General features: G+C 43.9%; 1 protein-coding gene across 3 annotated transcripts in view; it reads right to left on the minus strand.

Annotated features, from left to right (window-relative positions):
- The window catches only part of SPAG17 (sperm associated antigen 17), an 81,583-nt gene extending 65,618 nt beyond the window's left edge, over window positions 1-15,965 (minus strand). For 2 of the 3 annotated variants that reach the window (XM_083718132.1, XM_083718131.1), the window contains exons 1-6: window positions 15,782-15,965; window positions 10,802-10,942; window positions 9,071-9,154; window positions 6,538-6,669; window positions 4,028-4,226; window positions 2,780-2,974 (exon numbers count right to left, since the gene is read on the minus strand). In XM_083718132.1, coding sequence (XP_083574258.1) covers window positions 2,780-2,974; window positions 4,028-4,226; window positions 6,538-6,669; window positions 9,071-9,154; window positions 10,802-10,942; window positions 15,782-15,883 — 853 coding nt within the window. In that variant the 5' untranslated portion in view covers window positions 15,884-15,965. The remainder of the gene's footprint in view (window positions 1-2,779; window positions 2,975-4,027; window positions 4,227-6,537; window positions 6,670-9,070; window positions 9,155-10,801; window positions 10,943-15,781) is intronic. The other variant, XM_083718133.1, reaches the window with a different exon arrangement.
- Between the last annotated feature and the right edge of the window lie 808 nt (window positions 15,966-16,773).

Genomic DNA, 16,773 nt, shown 5'->3' on the forward strand with positions numbered 1-16,773 from the left:
TGAATCTGTCAACTTTGGTTTCTTTCAGTTTTGTCATATTTCCAAGTTCAGTTCTCTACCTTTCCATGACAGCTTTTTTTGTTAAGTCCTCATGAAAACTGATCAGAATTTTAGTGAGAATTTGTCCTAATTGTGATAGACTGCTTGGAAGCAGAGGAATGGCAGGAGGAACCAGCTGGGGAACCCAAAGGGGGAAAGGCTCAGAGCCCAGGGAGTGGTGGCGGGACAACAATGAGTGGCCAGAGGGAGAGGAGGAAGAGGAGGTGTCGAAGGCTGAAGAGGTAACAGGGCTTAGTGAGCTGGGAGTCTGTGGCAAAGACAAGTCCAGAGGCAGAGGAAGAAGTTGAAACAGGCAAGTGGGAGGAGGGAGGTCAAGAAGCAGAGATGAATTAGGCTGGTGAAGTGTCATGGGTATCTCCCCCTCCTGCTGTGACAAGCTCCCTTCTCCCCAGCTCCCAGAAACAGAAGAGGCGTGAAACAGGAGAAGCAAAGACAGGCACAGTCTCTGATTGCTGGGGGGGGGGGGGAGCCCTGGAGAGGAGGAGACATAAGACAGTTGTGGGGAGAAAGGGAGTTTCAGTCTTGGCAACTGATTTCATAGAGCAAGACTTACAGGGAATAAGCTGCTGTGCTCATTAGGCCTGACACTCAGTCAGGTCTGTGAAGATTGTATTTTTGCTAATAGCGAGTTAACTCCAACTTGGAACTGTTGGAAATGGCCAGCTTGTTCTGTGACACTAATGTACACATTTTGTAAAGCAGTTTTCCCTAATGTAATGTACTTCTTCCTCCTTTCCTGTTTGGTCTATTCTTTTGAATAGGATATACTCCTCAATTTCTACATTCCTGTCATGAGTTTCATATTAAGAGCTCAAATTCATCTTGCTTGTTTCCCATACCCTGGGCTTTAGTATAGAAACTGAAACCACAAGTCATTCCCTCCAGCTGTTTCCTTAAATGAAGCTATTATTCCCGGTACTAGGTATTCCTGTCATCTGTAATATAGTCTCCCTCCCACATAGGATTTAGTTTAAAGCTTTCCTGGGCAGGTTCACAAGACTCTTAGCAAACATACTCTTGCCAACTGCTGTGAGGTGCAAGCCATCTTTTACCATAAGTCCCTCCTCAAGGAAATGGAGACCATGATCCAAGAAGCCAAACCTTGGATCCAACTTCCTCCTTCCTGCTGCTTGACTTTACAAATACTCCCATTGCCTTTCTTTCCTTCCACCTGTCTTTCACCTAGCTGCAGCTTTTGCTGCACCTAAGGAGACCCTGGCCCAAAGCACCAGCCTAGAATAGAGGCCTCTTTTTTGTTGTCTCCATGGAGCTATTAAGCAGGAAGACTCATCCATCACTACTGATGTTAAGAAAACTACTGTGGCCCAGGGGATCACACAGTATGATAGTGACTTGGCACAAAGTGTTTTTTAATTACTGCATTATAACAATGCAACAAATAAACCTTAATTAACATAAAGCACAAGAGCAGCTGTTTGTATGTTTCCATTAAGATCTTTTTAAGCATTTAAGTGGCAAAGAGGACAGGCAATTCATCTCATCAGAGGGCACATGGATGAGTTGATTGTCTACTTCCCCCCACCATTTGAACATGCCCAACTCTCTCCCTTCGATGCTGGGCTGGGGTGAACTAGCTTGGGTTTCTGATGGCTTCCAAGGGTCTAAAGGGTTACGGGAAACCCGGCAGAGGGCCTTCTCGGTAGTGGCGCAAGCCCTGTGGAACACCCTCCCAGAAGATGTCAAAGAGATAAATAACTACACAAACCTCCATAGACATCTGAAAGCAGCCCTGTATCAGAAAGTTTTTAATGTGTGATGTTCTATTGTGTCTTTGTACCGGTATATTGTTGGAAACTTCTCAGAATTGTAAAATGTTTGAATGCTAAAACGATGCAGGATATAAGGACAATACGGCATCAGTGACATAGTTAAAAGGAATATGTAAAAAATGTTTTAAAAGAAAAGGGTGAAAAAACTAGAATAACATTATGTCAAATTTAAACAAAATGATATAAGGGATTAAGTTATAAAGAACAGGTAAAAATGGATTTAAAAGGAAAGGAAAAATCGGAGACATAATAGGTTGAAATGTATAATATTGAATAAGATTTGAAAGAGGGTAAGGAACTGCTGAATTTGATTGTGTAAAAGGGAACACAGAAAAGGGAGATGTGAGGAGGTCAGGAAAGAGGGTTATGTTTTTTTCTACCTTTTTATGTTTTCTATTGTATTCTTCTGTTTTTGTTTGATTGTGATAATTTTTATTGTCTCTCTTTTTTTTCATTTGAGTGTGAAGTTTGTTTTATTATATAAAATTCCAATAAATATCTTTTTTTTAAAAAGGAAACTTCTCAGAATGGCTGGAGCAACCCAGCCAAAAGGGCAGGGTACACAAAATTATTATTATTATTATTAAGCTAGTATGCACTTGCTAACTATAAGTGAGTTTGGGGTGGGAGGAAGAAGGATCAGTTTGACTCCCTAGTGTTTTTCTGCAAGGATTGTGCCCTGTGCCATGATCACCCTTACTTATTACTCTTCTGATGCATCCAGAAATGGACTTAGCTCAGCAATAAGATACAGATTTTAAAGTCTATTGAAACATCAATAGTATATCTTGGGTTTTGGGTCCCCCCCCCCCCAAACAGCTCATTAGAGTGCTCAAAGTATGCTACAACAAAATTGCCCATCTAAAACAAGAATAAGAATGGTGGATTTTCAGTTTCAAATAACATACAATTGCTAATCATCAGCTCACCTTCTGCTTCAAGAAATGGTTCTTCCTGCAAGGCAACTCCTTCCAGGTGGGTCTGGAGTGGCTCATAATTGTCAGAAGAAATCTTAATGACACTTGCAACATTGATCCCGAGATCGGATAGCACAGGCAGAAGTTGAGGGTAGGGAAATCCACTAATTATGAAATAATACTGAGCACCGTCATCTGGTTCATCATCTGTTCAAAACATCATACAAAGCTCATTGGTTTTATTAAAGCATAATACTGAGAAGGCATCCAAATATGGTAGATGGCTTGCATATAAGTTATTTTCCATAAATACATCTATTACAAATCCTGCTTTTCAAATGCATGTAACCTTTGAAGACTTACAGTTCGGATTGTATCATAAGCAATTTATAATGGGGATGGGTGTAACTCAGGAGGGGGCAGGGAGGCTGGGAGAAAGCCTTTTGAAATAAGGGTTATTAGTGTGAAACTATTTAACTAACATTTAGGGTTTGGAGAGAGTCGATAAATGTATGTCCTGCCCACATAGTATCATTCCCTATGTTGTCTTCAGAAAGGCATTTCCAAGGAAATTTCCCCCTGCCAATGCTGGACTGTGCTGCCATAGAATGGAAGAAAGAGGCAGTATAGCCATCCCTTATTTTATTTCTGAGGTCTTCCCCAGCAAGCATTGCCAAAGCTATAACTGACAGGTGACATTAAAAGGGTTATACCATATTGAGATTCACTGAGCAAGCAATGGAAGGCAACATGGGGGTGGGGGAGACCCCGTCTCCTTTCATGGGAGCAGGAAATGGGAACAATTATCCAAGGAAAACCCTGCTCTTCCCTATGCCTGTTTATTCAGCACCTGAAATGCTTCTGGATAGAGGCTCTCCCTTTTGCCTGTGTGCACAAGGCAGTCACAAAGAGAAATGAAAGACCTTCTCTAGTATTTACAGGCACATTTGCAAGCTGTGAGCCTAAACATGCTTTGCTGAATGCTAAGTTCCTCTTGAAACTAGCAGGACATATTTCTAAAAATATGTGAAATCTAAAAGCAAAGGTCAAAAGGATTTGCTTAATCGTCATTTACTGTCTTCATATATTCTATGTTTACTGGCTTCCTATAATTTAATTTATTACATTCTAATATCATGTCTCGTATGCTTGCGCTCCTCAGAATGCCAGGATTAGCCACAGCTTCCTCTTAGTGTGAATCAGTCCAAAGTCCTGAATCTGTAGTTCTTTTGACATGAAGCATATTTATATTTTACACACCGATGTATTTGTCAAGATCATCTTCTTCTCCACGCCGTTTAAGCTTGGTGTCTTTCTTAATGGTAGCTGCCGACGCACTCGGTGACTCAGGTCCCTTCTTCTTCCCTTTCCCTTTGGCACTGGGAGGTTTCTCCTTTTTGCCGCCTTTCCCTTTCCCTTTCCCCTTTTCGTCTTTCTCCTTGTCCTTGTCCTCGGTTGTCTACCAAATTAGATAAACTACATGCACATCTTATGAAAAACAACAGGGGGGGAATATTACGTTGGCGTAATACAATCATTTGTACTCCTATCTGAGGCAGCTGGCTCCAAATCTAGTATGTGTTCTGAAAAGGAAAAACGAGTCCCTTTCCACCCCCCTGCTGCTTCCTGCTGAAGCATCCCTGCATGGTGCACGAAGGAGGGTTTGTTTACTGCACAGCACACTTCTCCCTCAACCCCAATGCCCTCCAGGATATTCACTATAACCTGCTGGAGCCCAAGCAGGCAACTTCCTTCTTTCCCCTATGCACATTTTAGTTTTCTTCTCACCCCTCAACGAATACTTTGACGTTCCACACACCCTGACACCTCAGATTCTTCTCAGACCATTTAAAATACCCTCCCCTCCACCATTTTAACGGACAATTTCTGTATGCTTCCAAACGAATAGTCATCCAACCATCCAAGTTTGCTACTAGTCAGAGTGGTTACATTTTTATTCTGCCCTTCCTCAAAGAAGTATCTCTGCTTCCACTTTATGACTTATATCTAATCAGGGAAGATAGGCACTCTGGCACCGGAAGAGGCAAATAGCTGTAATATAACAATGTTGTTATATTACTCAAGTCAGCCCATCAGTCCATCCAGCCCACTACTGCCTACTCAAGCTGGAAGCTGCTCTTCCATTCTCAAAGGTCTTTCTAAACTCTACAACCAGAAAAGTTGGGGGCTGAACCCAGGGTATAAAAACATCTGTTCTACCCCTGAACTACTCCTGAAACGCTGAGCATTGCTGATATTTGCCACTTGTTTTAGCCTTTAAAACACTCAAGAGCACTCAGCTCTTAGGACAACAATGACCGCTCCCCAAATCAAATGGGGGGGTGTGTGTTTTTTGCGTGGTCGTGTGCAGCCTTCCCCCCGATCCTACGCAGCTCCCTAAAATACAACTTGGCTTTGCCCCCTCCCACACTGGATACCTGGAGGTTCCAGCCTAACCTCAGGCAGTTAACCAATCCTGGCGGGGGGGGGGGGGCGTTGCCAGGAGAGTTGGCAAGGTTGGGTCCGACCGCCCTGCCCACACAATAGAGGGTAGAACTTCCCTGGGAGTGCTTGGCGGTTTCAGGCCTTGGGTGGAATCCTTTAGTCTATCTTCCCTAAATTGGGGAGGATGAAGCGGTAACCCATCCCCCCCCCCCCGCAGCGGCGATCCCAGGTTTCCCCATTAAAGGGTTTGTTCCCCAGATCCCTGGCTGGGGACTGGAAGAGATAAACGCCCAATGCTTAAGCCAGGGGTCAGCAAACTTTTTCAGCAGGGGGCCAGTCCACTGTCCCTGAGACCTTGTGGGGGGCCAGTCTATATTTTTTTTTGGGGGGGGGAGAACGAATTCTAATGCCCCACAAATAACCCAGAGATGAATTTTAAATAAAAGCACACATTCTACTCATGTAAAAACACGCTGGTTCCCGGACTGTCTGCGGGCTGGATTTAGAAGACGATTGGGCCAGATCCGGCCCCCGGACCTTAGTTTGCCTACCCATGGCCTAAGCCAAGGTCTCCCTACATCTGAATCTTTAATAAATTTGTGGCCAATTTTAATCCCATAACACGTTGTCATGAGTCATTATTCCACCAGGGAGTTGCCTGGGGTTGGGGGCGGGGGTCTCTGCCTGTCCACGCAATGCTAAACTGCATTTAAGCTAGCAGGAAAATCCACTGGCAAAGTAACCTCCTTGACCTTGCTTCAGGGTTTTGTTGTGACCAGGGCAGGGTTGTACCCTGGGCTGGCATGATGTTGGGCCATTTCTCTGGGCTTGCTTGAGGAATGTGTGTGTGTGTGTGTGTGTGTGTGCGTGCGTGCGTGCGCTTTAGATTTGGCAGATCCATGCCTGAACTTAATACACCTAGTTTCATTCCGCTGTACTGGGCACCTCAGGCATCATAAGTGTTGCCTTGCCAATGGCACTCCCTTTCTTTCAAAAGCACTTAATACCACTTCCCAAGGCCCTTCAGCCAGCCTCCCAGGAAAGTTAGGACCGCTGCCTAAACAGTAACAACAGCAAGAACAACTAAAATTAAACTCAGTTTAAATAAATGCAGAGTACTAACGAATACCACAGATAAGCAAAGTTAGAAAAATATAATCCTTCTCTGAATGCAACAAAAAATAATACAGATTACTATTTCAACAAATTGCTTATGATTCAAGTGGTATTTTGTTTCATATTTGACTAAAAGTACAATTTGTTATGTTTCAGCTCCGAAGTCCATTGAATTCAAGAGGACTTACTCCCAGGTGATCCTAAAATACCTTCTTTTCAGCAGCCCTTCTCTGCAGGTCCTTCTGTTTAATGCAGAGCATCTGATATTTAATTAACTTTCCAATCAGAGTTACGGGAAGTGCTTCTCCATTATTGAGAATGATTTTTGCCACCTCTAACACCTGCAAAGAGAAAACGAATGATTACTGCTTCAGTATTAAATTCAGTATATGTGGTGTCCTGGAACAGGAGACATAAGCATACTGGTTGAAGATAGGGAATGAGGAATAGGGATGTACCAGTCTGGTTTGCAAGTCTGGCCTGTCTTAAAAGGTAAGGAAAATCAGCTATAGAGCCTGTTCCAACCCCTTTGGAAAGGCTGTAATTCACCAATAGCAACCTGGGCAAAACAGGACATGATTCTGTGTTGGCAAATTTTGGTGAGTGTAGCAAACAGAAGTTTGAGCCTGCCATATTTGACCTGGTGCAAAATTACACCATGGATGTGGGTGTCATGGAAACACAGATGTTTAGGACATGGGACAACGATATGCCCAGCGTGCAGTCCCATTCCAGTAGAACAAGCACTATTGGTTTGGCATTCAAGCGGTGTTCATAGATTCCACCATACCTTCAGGTTCAGATTTCAGGTATGATATGGCACTGCTACAACATAGCTGTTTTTAAGTACAATTTGTTCGGACAGTAAACCAACAATGGGAACCTTGCTATTATTTGTACCTGCAAACACAAATGGAAACTAACCAATGGCAGTTTCAGAAATACTTTTGGGTACTAGAGTTTCCATCCGGGTACAATTTCCCCCTTTCTTGTTCATACTGATTCTGCTGGTGTGTAGCCTAATTGGGGTGGAATAAGGTTATTGAATTTTCTTTGGGTGATGACAGCAGTAAGAACATACGGCTACGTTGTCCAGATGTGTGGCATTGACAAGCTGTTTTATGACTATGTTTTTTACAGCTTGTTTCCACCAAATTTCATATAACTTACTAACATCTGGGATCTTTTCCTTACATTCACATATCCACTTAAAAACAGCAACATGACACAAAAACGCATCAATAGTTTTTAGAAGAGAGAGGTGTTGCATGATAGTGACTCTTAAAACGTTCTTCCAAGGTTGAAAGTGTTTCTAAGGAAGACTTTATATAAAACATTTCTCTAATTTTCTTTTTAAGCATACTGGATCTATTTATAGCCTTTGAATGAATGAGGTGTTACTCCACAGTTCTGACATCCTCTCATACCCTCACACCTCTGGAGAAATTGCACTCGACTGCATATGGTGTCGATTTTGTTTTCACAGATATGGACGACTGTTCTTGCTGCATGTCGATATGTTGTCTGAAGCTGGCAGGCTTCATGTTGAGAATGTAGTCAAAGGGCTTCACTCTCGACAAATGCAAGGGCAGAGAAAGATGCTACGTAGTTCCTAGCCCACAGCTGCTAGGGTTCATATGGTGAATGAGGGAGAGTCACTTTGTACCATCAACTGCAGGCTGCACTGGAACTGTGTAAAGGATTAATAGTTTCAGAGGACTTAAACAAGTCAGCAAAGTTGGAAACCGTCTAAATGATATCCTAAATGCAGCAAGTTTTCACCAAAGGGTACCATCCCTTTGGGGGGGGGGCATTACTTTGGGTGTAAGAAAGCAAGGGGAAAGAGCCAAGTCTCACTCTCCTGAGCATGGAGAGTGTAATTAAAGTGATAATTACAGGTGGATCTTTCCATGGTTAACTGAAACATGAGCACAACTCCTAACATATTTGTATCTACTCTAATTGAAGTCTGGAGGCTGGGTGCGAGTGTGGTTCCTGTTAACTACATTTATTTTTATTATTATAAAGTAACACTGTTTATTATTCTTAGGACAATGCTGGATTAGCCTGCACTAGGACCAGAGGGCCAGTGATTCAGGAAGGAGGTGCAGATACCACTATGGGCAGGGAATCCTATAGCAGTGTAGAGAAGGAACACCAGGTCTTAATAATACGAGTGGCTTGTCTGTAGTCTTAAACCTGAAGATAGTTTGAAGGAACACCAAGTTGGTTAATGGGATCCAGGAAAAGCATGCCAACCTTGCTCATGTGACCGAGACCTGGTGTCCTTCTACAGTCTACTGCACCTAGAGGAGTTCCAAACAAACAGAAAGAAAAAAATATTCCAGAAATTCTAAACCATTTGTTTATGCCCTGGAAGCTCAAATCTTGCAAACCATGGTTTGGTATGATGACTTGTCCAAACCTATACAAGTCCAGTTGTGTGTTGTGTGCTTGTGTGGGACTCCAAAATAAGTGCAGACGTGTGAAATGACCTATGAAGTAACACTTAGCTGCTCACCATATAACATCCTGACACATCATTGCTTACCCTTAGTATGCTGACTAGAAATGCTATAGTGTACACTATTCTACATCTAGCATCTCATAAAAATTTTTTTCAAGGTTTTCTTAGTACCAGCTGCAAAGCAAACAGCCCCAGCCATGAAAGCATTCTCTTCCAAAGAGACAAGAGCTAGAAAAGTAATCCAAGCAATGGTAATTAAAAATGCTTTCACTCACCTCAGTATACAAAGGTGGTTCTTTTTCTTTTTCCTTTTCTTTTTCTTTTCCCTTTGGTTTGCTTACTTCTCCACTTCCCATGATCTGTAAAACATATATAATGTAATGAACAAAGACAAGAGAATTAATTTTCTGAATTTATTTTATGGTCCCCTAGGTATGTAATAGGGACACGGGTGGCGCTGTGGTCTAAACCACTGAGCCTCTGGGTTTGCCGATCAGAAGTTCGGCAGTTCAAATCCCTGCAATGGGGTGAGCTCCCGTTGCTCAGTCCCTGCTCCTGCCAACCTAGCAGTTCAAAAGCACACAGTGCAAGTAGATAAATAGGCACCACTCCGGCAGGAGCGTTTCCGTGAGCTGCTCTGGTTCGCCAGAAGCGGCTTAGTCATGCCGGCCACATGACCCGGAAAAACTGTCTGCGGACAAACATCGGCTCCCTCGGCCAGTAAAGCAAGATGAGTGCCACAACCCCAGAGTCATTCGCGACTGGACTTAACTGTCAGGGGTCCTTTACCTTTAGGTTTGGGTTTATAATACTCAGACACCCTCAGAGTGAGATGTGTTGCTTAATGTAGACTACTTTAGCTGAGTCTGAAGACTTGGGGAAAGGTAAAATTTACCTTTTTTTACTCTGACTAGCAAGCTCCTATGCCATATCACAATCTGATTTTGAAACTCAAAAATGGCTTATCATGTGCATGCCCAATGATCCTTTGCGCAAACAGAACTGGTTTTGCTACTCCTTAAATCCCTAGCCTAATCTTCTAAGGAGAGTACATGTATTGCACTCTAAGGAAAGTAAGTATATTGAACTCTACATGGCTTATAAACATGCTGCATGTTAGACATTTAAAACTATCCTGACCAAAGTCTTAAACTACTGCTAATAAAGCTCTTGTAAGGTATAGTGTCTTAAACTACTGCTAATAAAAAGTCTTAAACTACTGCTAATAAAGCTCTTGTAAGGTATAGTACAGAGGGACGCAGGTGGCGCTGTGGGTTAAAGCCTCAGCGCCTAGGACTTGCCGATCGAAAGGTCGGCGGTTCGAATCCCCGCGGCGGGGTGCGCTCCCGCTGCTCGGTCCCAGCGCCTGCCAACCTAGCAGTTCGAAAGCACCTCCGGGTGCAAGTAGATAAATAGGGACCGCTTACCAGCGGGAAGGTAAAAGGCGTTTCCGTGTGCAGCTCTGGCACGCCAGAGCAGCGATGTCACGCTGGCCACGTGACCCGGAAGTGTCTCCGGACAGCGCTGGCCCCTGGCCTCTTGAGTGAGATGGGCGCACAACCCCAGAGTCTGTCAAGACTGGCCCGTACGGGCAGGGGTACCTTTACCTTTACCTTTAAGGTATAGTGTCAAGACTCAACAGAGAGTACAGGCTTCTTGCTCCAAGATTTCCACTCAGATATCTGACAAAGCAAAGGGGGTAAAACAGCTTCCAATTTCCTTCCTGCAATCCAGTTTCAAGGGATGCAAATGAGCCCCAGGGTGATTCCTCTCAATCCAGCTACATCTAGTGTTTAAATTCTGCCTCCCTGTCAATGCCCACGTCCTTCTCCTCCAGCTTATTCTGAGAATCATATCCCAGGAGACCAAGAAGCACATTTCCATCCCGTGGCAATGGGGTGAGCATTATTTTACATCACTATTGGTCATAGGTAGAGATGCATTCTCGTTTCAGTTTTAACCCCAGCATCCACACCCCACTTCTCACCATTATAAATACCAAATACCTGTGCTAATGTTCCTTCCCAAGTCACCACACTAAAGAGCCTCCGCATTGGGACCTGCACAGCAAGAGACAGGGCCTTCGTGTGAAGTTCATCCTCGATTTGTTCCCCAACAACCATTGCGATACTGGGAATCCAATTTTCCTATCCCAAAAACAAACAAACAATTTTTACATTCAAGAAGTATAGACAACTACTCTCTTACCACCAGATGGCAATATTATACTGCAGAATAATTTTCTCAATGTGTTTGATGCTAGCAAAATTCAGTGACAGTTCTCTGTATGATTTAGACATACATACTTGCATTGGTTGTGAAAATAATATGAAGCAAAGTTTCGAATTTATAATTTCTTACACACTTAGAAATGTATGGCGGATCAAAACACACTTCAGAACAAATGAATTTTATATTAATATCTGCAAAGGCAACGACAAGCTACACTTTTAAAATGATTGCTCACATATGACCTTGTATTTTCCATCAGGATATATATGGTAAGCTGTTAAATGCGAATGGTTTCCAAAGAGAGCTGTCACATTTGCCAATTCTTACTATCCTTTATCTGCACTTCAAATACACCTAATCCTTTAACTCCTATTTTTGAGGTCCACCCAAAATACTGAAACCAGCCACAGCAAAATTCAAACCTAAAGCCATTATGCTAGATTTCCAAATCAAAAAGAGGGCTTCAGTGATGTAAGACAAACACTTGACAGTGTGGAAAGTAATCAGGATTGTCCTTGTGTTGCTATCTGTAAATGGCCCTTCTTTCAATTAATACAGATCTCCAGTCAAAACAAAAAAAATTCCTTCCAGTAGCACCTTAAAGACCAACTAAGTTAGTTCTTGGTATGAGCTTTCGTGTGCATGCACACTTCTTCAGGTACACTGAAACAGAAGTTTCCAGACCCTTCTATATAGTGAGAAGGTGGGGAGGGGTATTACTCAGAAGGGTGGTGGGAATGGGTGATTGGCAGATAGCTGTGATGAGCCTGTTGACGACTCTTAACGACTGCAATAGGTCTTACAGGAAAAAGCAAGGGTGAGAAGGTGAAAAATGGCTTTGTCATGTATAATGAGATAAGAATCCAAGGTCTTTGTTAAGACCAGGTCTCTCCATGGTTTTAAGTTTGGTGATAAGTTGCAATTCAGCAGCTTCTCTTTCCAGTCTATTTCTGAAATTCCTTTGTAGTAAAACAGCTACTTTGAGATCTTGTATAGAATGTCCTGGGAGATTGAAGTGTTCTCCTACTGGTTTCTCTGTCTTGTGATTCCTGATGTCCGATTTATGTCCGTTTATTCTTTGGCGTAAGGTCTGGCCTGTTTGTTCAATATAGAGAGCTGAAGGACACTGTTGGCATTTGATGGCATACACAATGTTAGACGATGAGCAATTAAATAGTCCCGAGATGGTATGTGTGATGTTGTTGGGGCCAGTAATGGTGTTGTCCGGGTGTATGTGGCAGCAAAGTTGGCATCTGGGTTTATTGCAGGCTCTGGTGCCAGTGTCCGTGTTAGGTCTGGTTGTAGTATTATTGTGGGTTAGGAGTTGTTTAAGATGGGGTGGCTGTCTGTAGGCAATGAAAGGTCTTCCTCCCAGAGCTTGAGAAAGAGAACTGTCATTGTCCAGGAGAGGTTGTAGATCTCTGATGATGCGTTGTACTGTTTTAACTTGGGAGCTGTATGTGATGACTAGAGGTGTTCTGTTATTTTCTTTTTTGGGTCTGTCTTGCAGCAAGTTCTCTCTGGGTATCAGTCTGGCTCTGTTGATCTGTTGTCTAACTTCATCTGCTGGGTATTTTAGTTCTAAAAAGGTTTGCTGTAGATCTCTTAGGTGAGAGTCTCTGTCTGTAGAGTTGGAACAGATGCGGCTGTAACGTAGTGCCTGGCTATATACAATGGACTGTTTGGTATGTTTGGGATGGTAGCTAGAGGCATGTAGATATGTTTGTGGGTCAGTTGGTTTACGGTATAAGGTGGTGTCTATGTGCCCATCCTGTATTTTTATAGTAGTGTCCAAAAAATGTATTTCTTGCATAGATTGATTCATTGTTAGGTTGATTGTGGGGTGAAAATCATTGAATTTCTGGTGGAAGGTGTCCAGGGTCTGTTGACCATGTGTCCAGATGATAAAAATATCGTCAATGTATTGCAGGTACAAGAGAGGTTTGAGTGGGTAGGAGTTTAGGAAACGTTGTTCTAAATCTGCCATGAAGATGTTGGCATACTGTGGGGCCATGCGGGTGCCCATTGCTGTGCCGCTGATCTGAAGGAACAGGTCATCACCGAATTTGACGTTGTTGTGGGTAAGGACAAATTGGCAGAGTTTGGTGGCAAAGTCCGCTGTGGTTTTGTCTGAAATGGTGTTCCTTATAGCTTGTAAACCATCGTTGTGTGGGATGTTGGTATACAGAGATTCCACATCCATAGTAGCTAGTATAGTATTGTTGGGAAGATTATTTAAAGATTGTATTTTCCTCAGAAAATCTGTGGTGTCACGTACATAGCTGGGAGCACTGATGGCATATGGTTTCAGAACAGAGTCCATATAACCGGAGACACCCACTGTAATAGTGCCAATACCTGAAATGATGGGGTGTCCTGGATTTCCTGGTTTGTGTATTTTAGGTAGAAGATAGAAAGTTCCTGGTCGAGGTTCAGTTGGTGTGTTAGTGAGGATCTGTTCTTGGATGGTCCCATGGACTGCAAGATCAAACCCATCCATTCTTAAGGAAATCAGCCCTGAGTGCTCACTGGAAGGACAGATCCTGAAGCTGAGGCTCCAAGACTTTGGCCACCTCATGAGAAGAGAAGACTCCCTGGAAAAGACCCTGATGTTGGGAAGGATGGAGGGCACAAGGAGAAGGGGATGACAGAGGACGAGATGGTTGGACAGTGTTCCCAAAGCTACCAGCATGAGTTTGACCAAACTGCGGAAGGCAGTGGAAGACAGGAGTGCCTGGCGTGCTCTGGTCCAGGGGGTCACGAAGAGGTGGACACAACTAAACAACAAAAGTCTACTATCTGCAGCTGGGCTCAGAAATGCCTATTGCCACAAAGGACCAGGCTGCTCATGAATTTGTGGTTGAAACGAAATCTGATCTGAGGATCTCACGGCTCATTTTTTTATTCAGTATATTTAAAATACATGAACCCACCCCCGCCAAATGAAGCATCCAGGGAACTATAGTTTGCTAAGGGTGCTGAGAATTGTAGCTCTGTAAGGGAAACAATTCGCAGGGTTATTTGGGTGAAGTGATGTGCTTTAAATGTATGGCGTGCTCTTGTTAGTCTCAGACCAAAATGATGCATTAGCTCCTTGCTCAAGGCTGAGTATTGTCCAAGGATCAAATAAACTTCAAGGGCTAAGCAGCCAGTGTGGTATAGTGGTTAGTGTGTTGGACTGGGACCTGGGAGACCCGGATTTGAATCTCCACTTGGCCATGAAGCTCACTGGGCAACCTTGGGGTCAGTCAAGGCCTCTCAGACTAACCTACACCTCACAGGGTTGTTGTGCAGGTGGAATTAGGAAGCAAGAGAACCATGGAGGCCACCTGGGGGAGGCGAAATATAAATGCAAATAATAACATAAATGAAATTATCCTTTCTTTGTACACCACCTTGAGCTCCTTGGAGAAAATGGGGGATGTAAATGTGCTAAATTCCACTTTAAATTCCACCAAGGATAAGCAATGGGTTCGCCTGGGCTCCAACACATCACATGCCATTCCTTCAATGTAAAACGCACTAAACAAAGAGGGAGACTCTGAAACAAAACTAGGATCTCTTGCACAGGTGAGCTCAAGTGAAGCTTGTGCATGTGCGTGTATGTGTGTACATGTATATGCGAGTGTATATATATTTGTGTACATGTGTGTGTATCTGTGTATATATGTGTGCATATATGTTTTTTGTATGTATGTGTGTGTGCAGGGGACGCAGGTGGCGCTGTGGGTTAAAGCCTCAGCGCCTAGGACTTGCCGATCGAAAGGTCGGCGGTTCGAATCCCTGCGGCGGGGTGCGCTCCCGCTGCTCGGTCCCAGCGCCTGCCAACCTAGCAGTTCGAAAGCACCTCCGGGTGCAAGTAGATAAATAGGGACCGCTTACCAGCAGGAAGGTAAACGGCGTTTCCGTGTGCGGCTCTGGCTCGCCAGATGCAGCTTTGTCACGCTGGCCACATGACCCGGAAGTGTCTCTGGACGGCGCTGGCCCCTGGCCTCTTAAGTGAGATGGGCGCACAACCCCAGAGTCTGTCAAGACTGGCCCGTACGGGCAGGGGTACCTTTACCTTTACCTTTACCTATGTGTGTGTGCACATATATGTCTATGTGTGTACAGGTGTGTGTATGTGTATATATGCAATGGTTTTTTCTGGGGGGACGCAGGGGTATGCATACCCCTAAGCATTTTCTGAATCTTTGTACTTTTGTCGATTTACTGCTTTTATTTTCCCCCAATCTGAACTATAAAACGGTGGTTTTCTTGAGTCATATTTGTATGTGTGTACAAATATGTGTATGTGTGTGTACACATATGTATGTGTTTGTGTACATATGTGTGTGTATCTGTGTGTACGTTTGTGTGTATGTGTGTGTGCATATATGTGTGTATATGTTTGTGTTTACATATATGTGTGCATGCATACATTATGAATGTGTGTGTGTATGTCTCCCCGCCCCACCGCAACCAATGTACCTCATCTGTGTATCTGTGTGTACGTTTGTGTGTGCATATATGTGTGTGTACACGCATATCTGTGTATGTTTGTGTTTGCATGTGTGTACACATATATATATGAATGTCTTTGTGTACGTGTGTCTCCCCGCCACACCCCAACCAACGCACCTCATCTGTGTATCTGTGTGTACGTTTGTGTGTGCATATATGTGTGTGTTTACGTTTGTGTTTACATATGCGTGTACACATGAATGTGTGCGTGTGTGTACACGTGTGTCTCCCCCGCCCCCCCCCCAACGCACCTCCTCTAACCGGGCAGACACCAGCCCAGCCTCCCAGTTCTTGGAGCCAGTCCCGGTTGGCGCCGAGGCCGCGCTGCCGCTCTTGGGCCGCTTGGGCGCCATGGCCAGTTTCCCCGCAGGGACGAGAGGCAGAGGCCGAGCGGTCGCCTTGGCAACCAGAACCGGGCCGGCCCGTCGCGCATGCGCCCAAAGAGCCGCCGCCGCCGTCGCCAGGGCAACCCCAGCGCGGCCTGGCCTGCGGGCGAGGCCTGCCCTTCGGGTCGCGAAAGCAGCTCCTAAACATAATTATGAATCCAATAGGCGTTAATTTACGGACCCTGCTTTTATTTATCCACGTATTTATTTGGCGCCACTGACGGAAATCCGGATTAATCCGTGTTTCTCAGCATCTTTTTTCCTACCTCTCCCGCGCTCGCAGTTTTTCTGTGAAATGGGCATAACATTTTGCTCACATTTGGATATTGGGAAACCTGCCTTGGGAAAAAAATGCATCTTGTGTTTTCGTGGTCTTAAGGGCGGCGTGCGCTTTTACTAAATAATAAAAAACTAAATAATAAAAAATGTTGCACTTCAGTGTTTGAGTGTGTCCTCACAGTGTTAACAATGCATAGGACTGCAATCAGGCTGATTCTTCAAAAATTTGTATTACACCATGTATTGCAACTCTGTGTAAAATAATAATAATTTATACCCCACCCATCTGGCTGGGTTCCCCCCAGCAACTCTGAGCAGCTTCCAACAAAACTAAAATACAATAACCTATTAAACATTAAAAGCCTCCCTAAATAGGGATGCCTTTAGATGTCTTCTAAAAGTTTGGTAGTTATTTTTCTCTGCCTGCATTTTTGTGCTCTTCTTGGGCATGGCTATGGACTCTCCTTAGGGACATGGCTTTGGGGCTGTCACATTGAACTCCTGCACTTAAAATGTACCACTAAGCTTTACACATGATCCTATTACACTGAGACAACTCAAGATATGATATGGAAAAA

This window comes from Podarcis gaigeae, assembly GCF_964106915.1.
Source record: "Podarcis gaigeae genome assembly, chromosome: 17".
NCBI classification, from domain to species: domain Eukaryota; kingdom Metazoa; phylum Chordata; class Lepidosauria; order Squamata; family Lacertidae; genus Podarcis; species Podarcis gaigeae.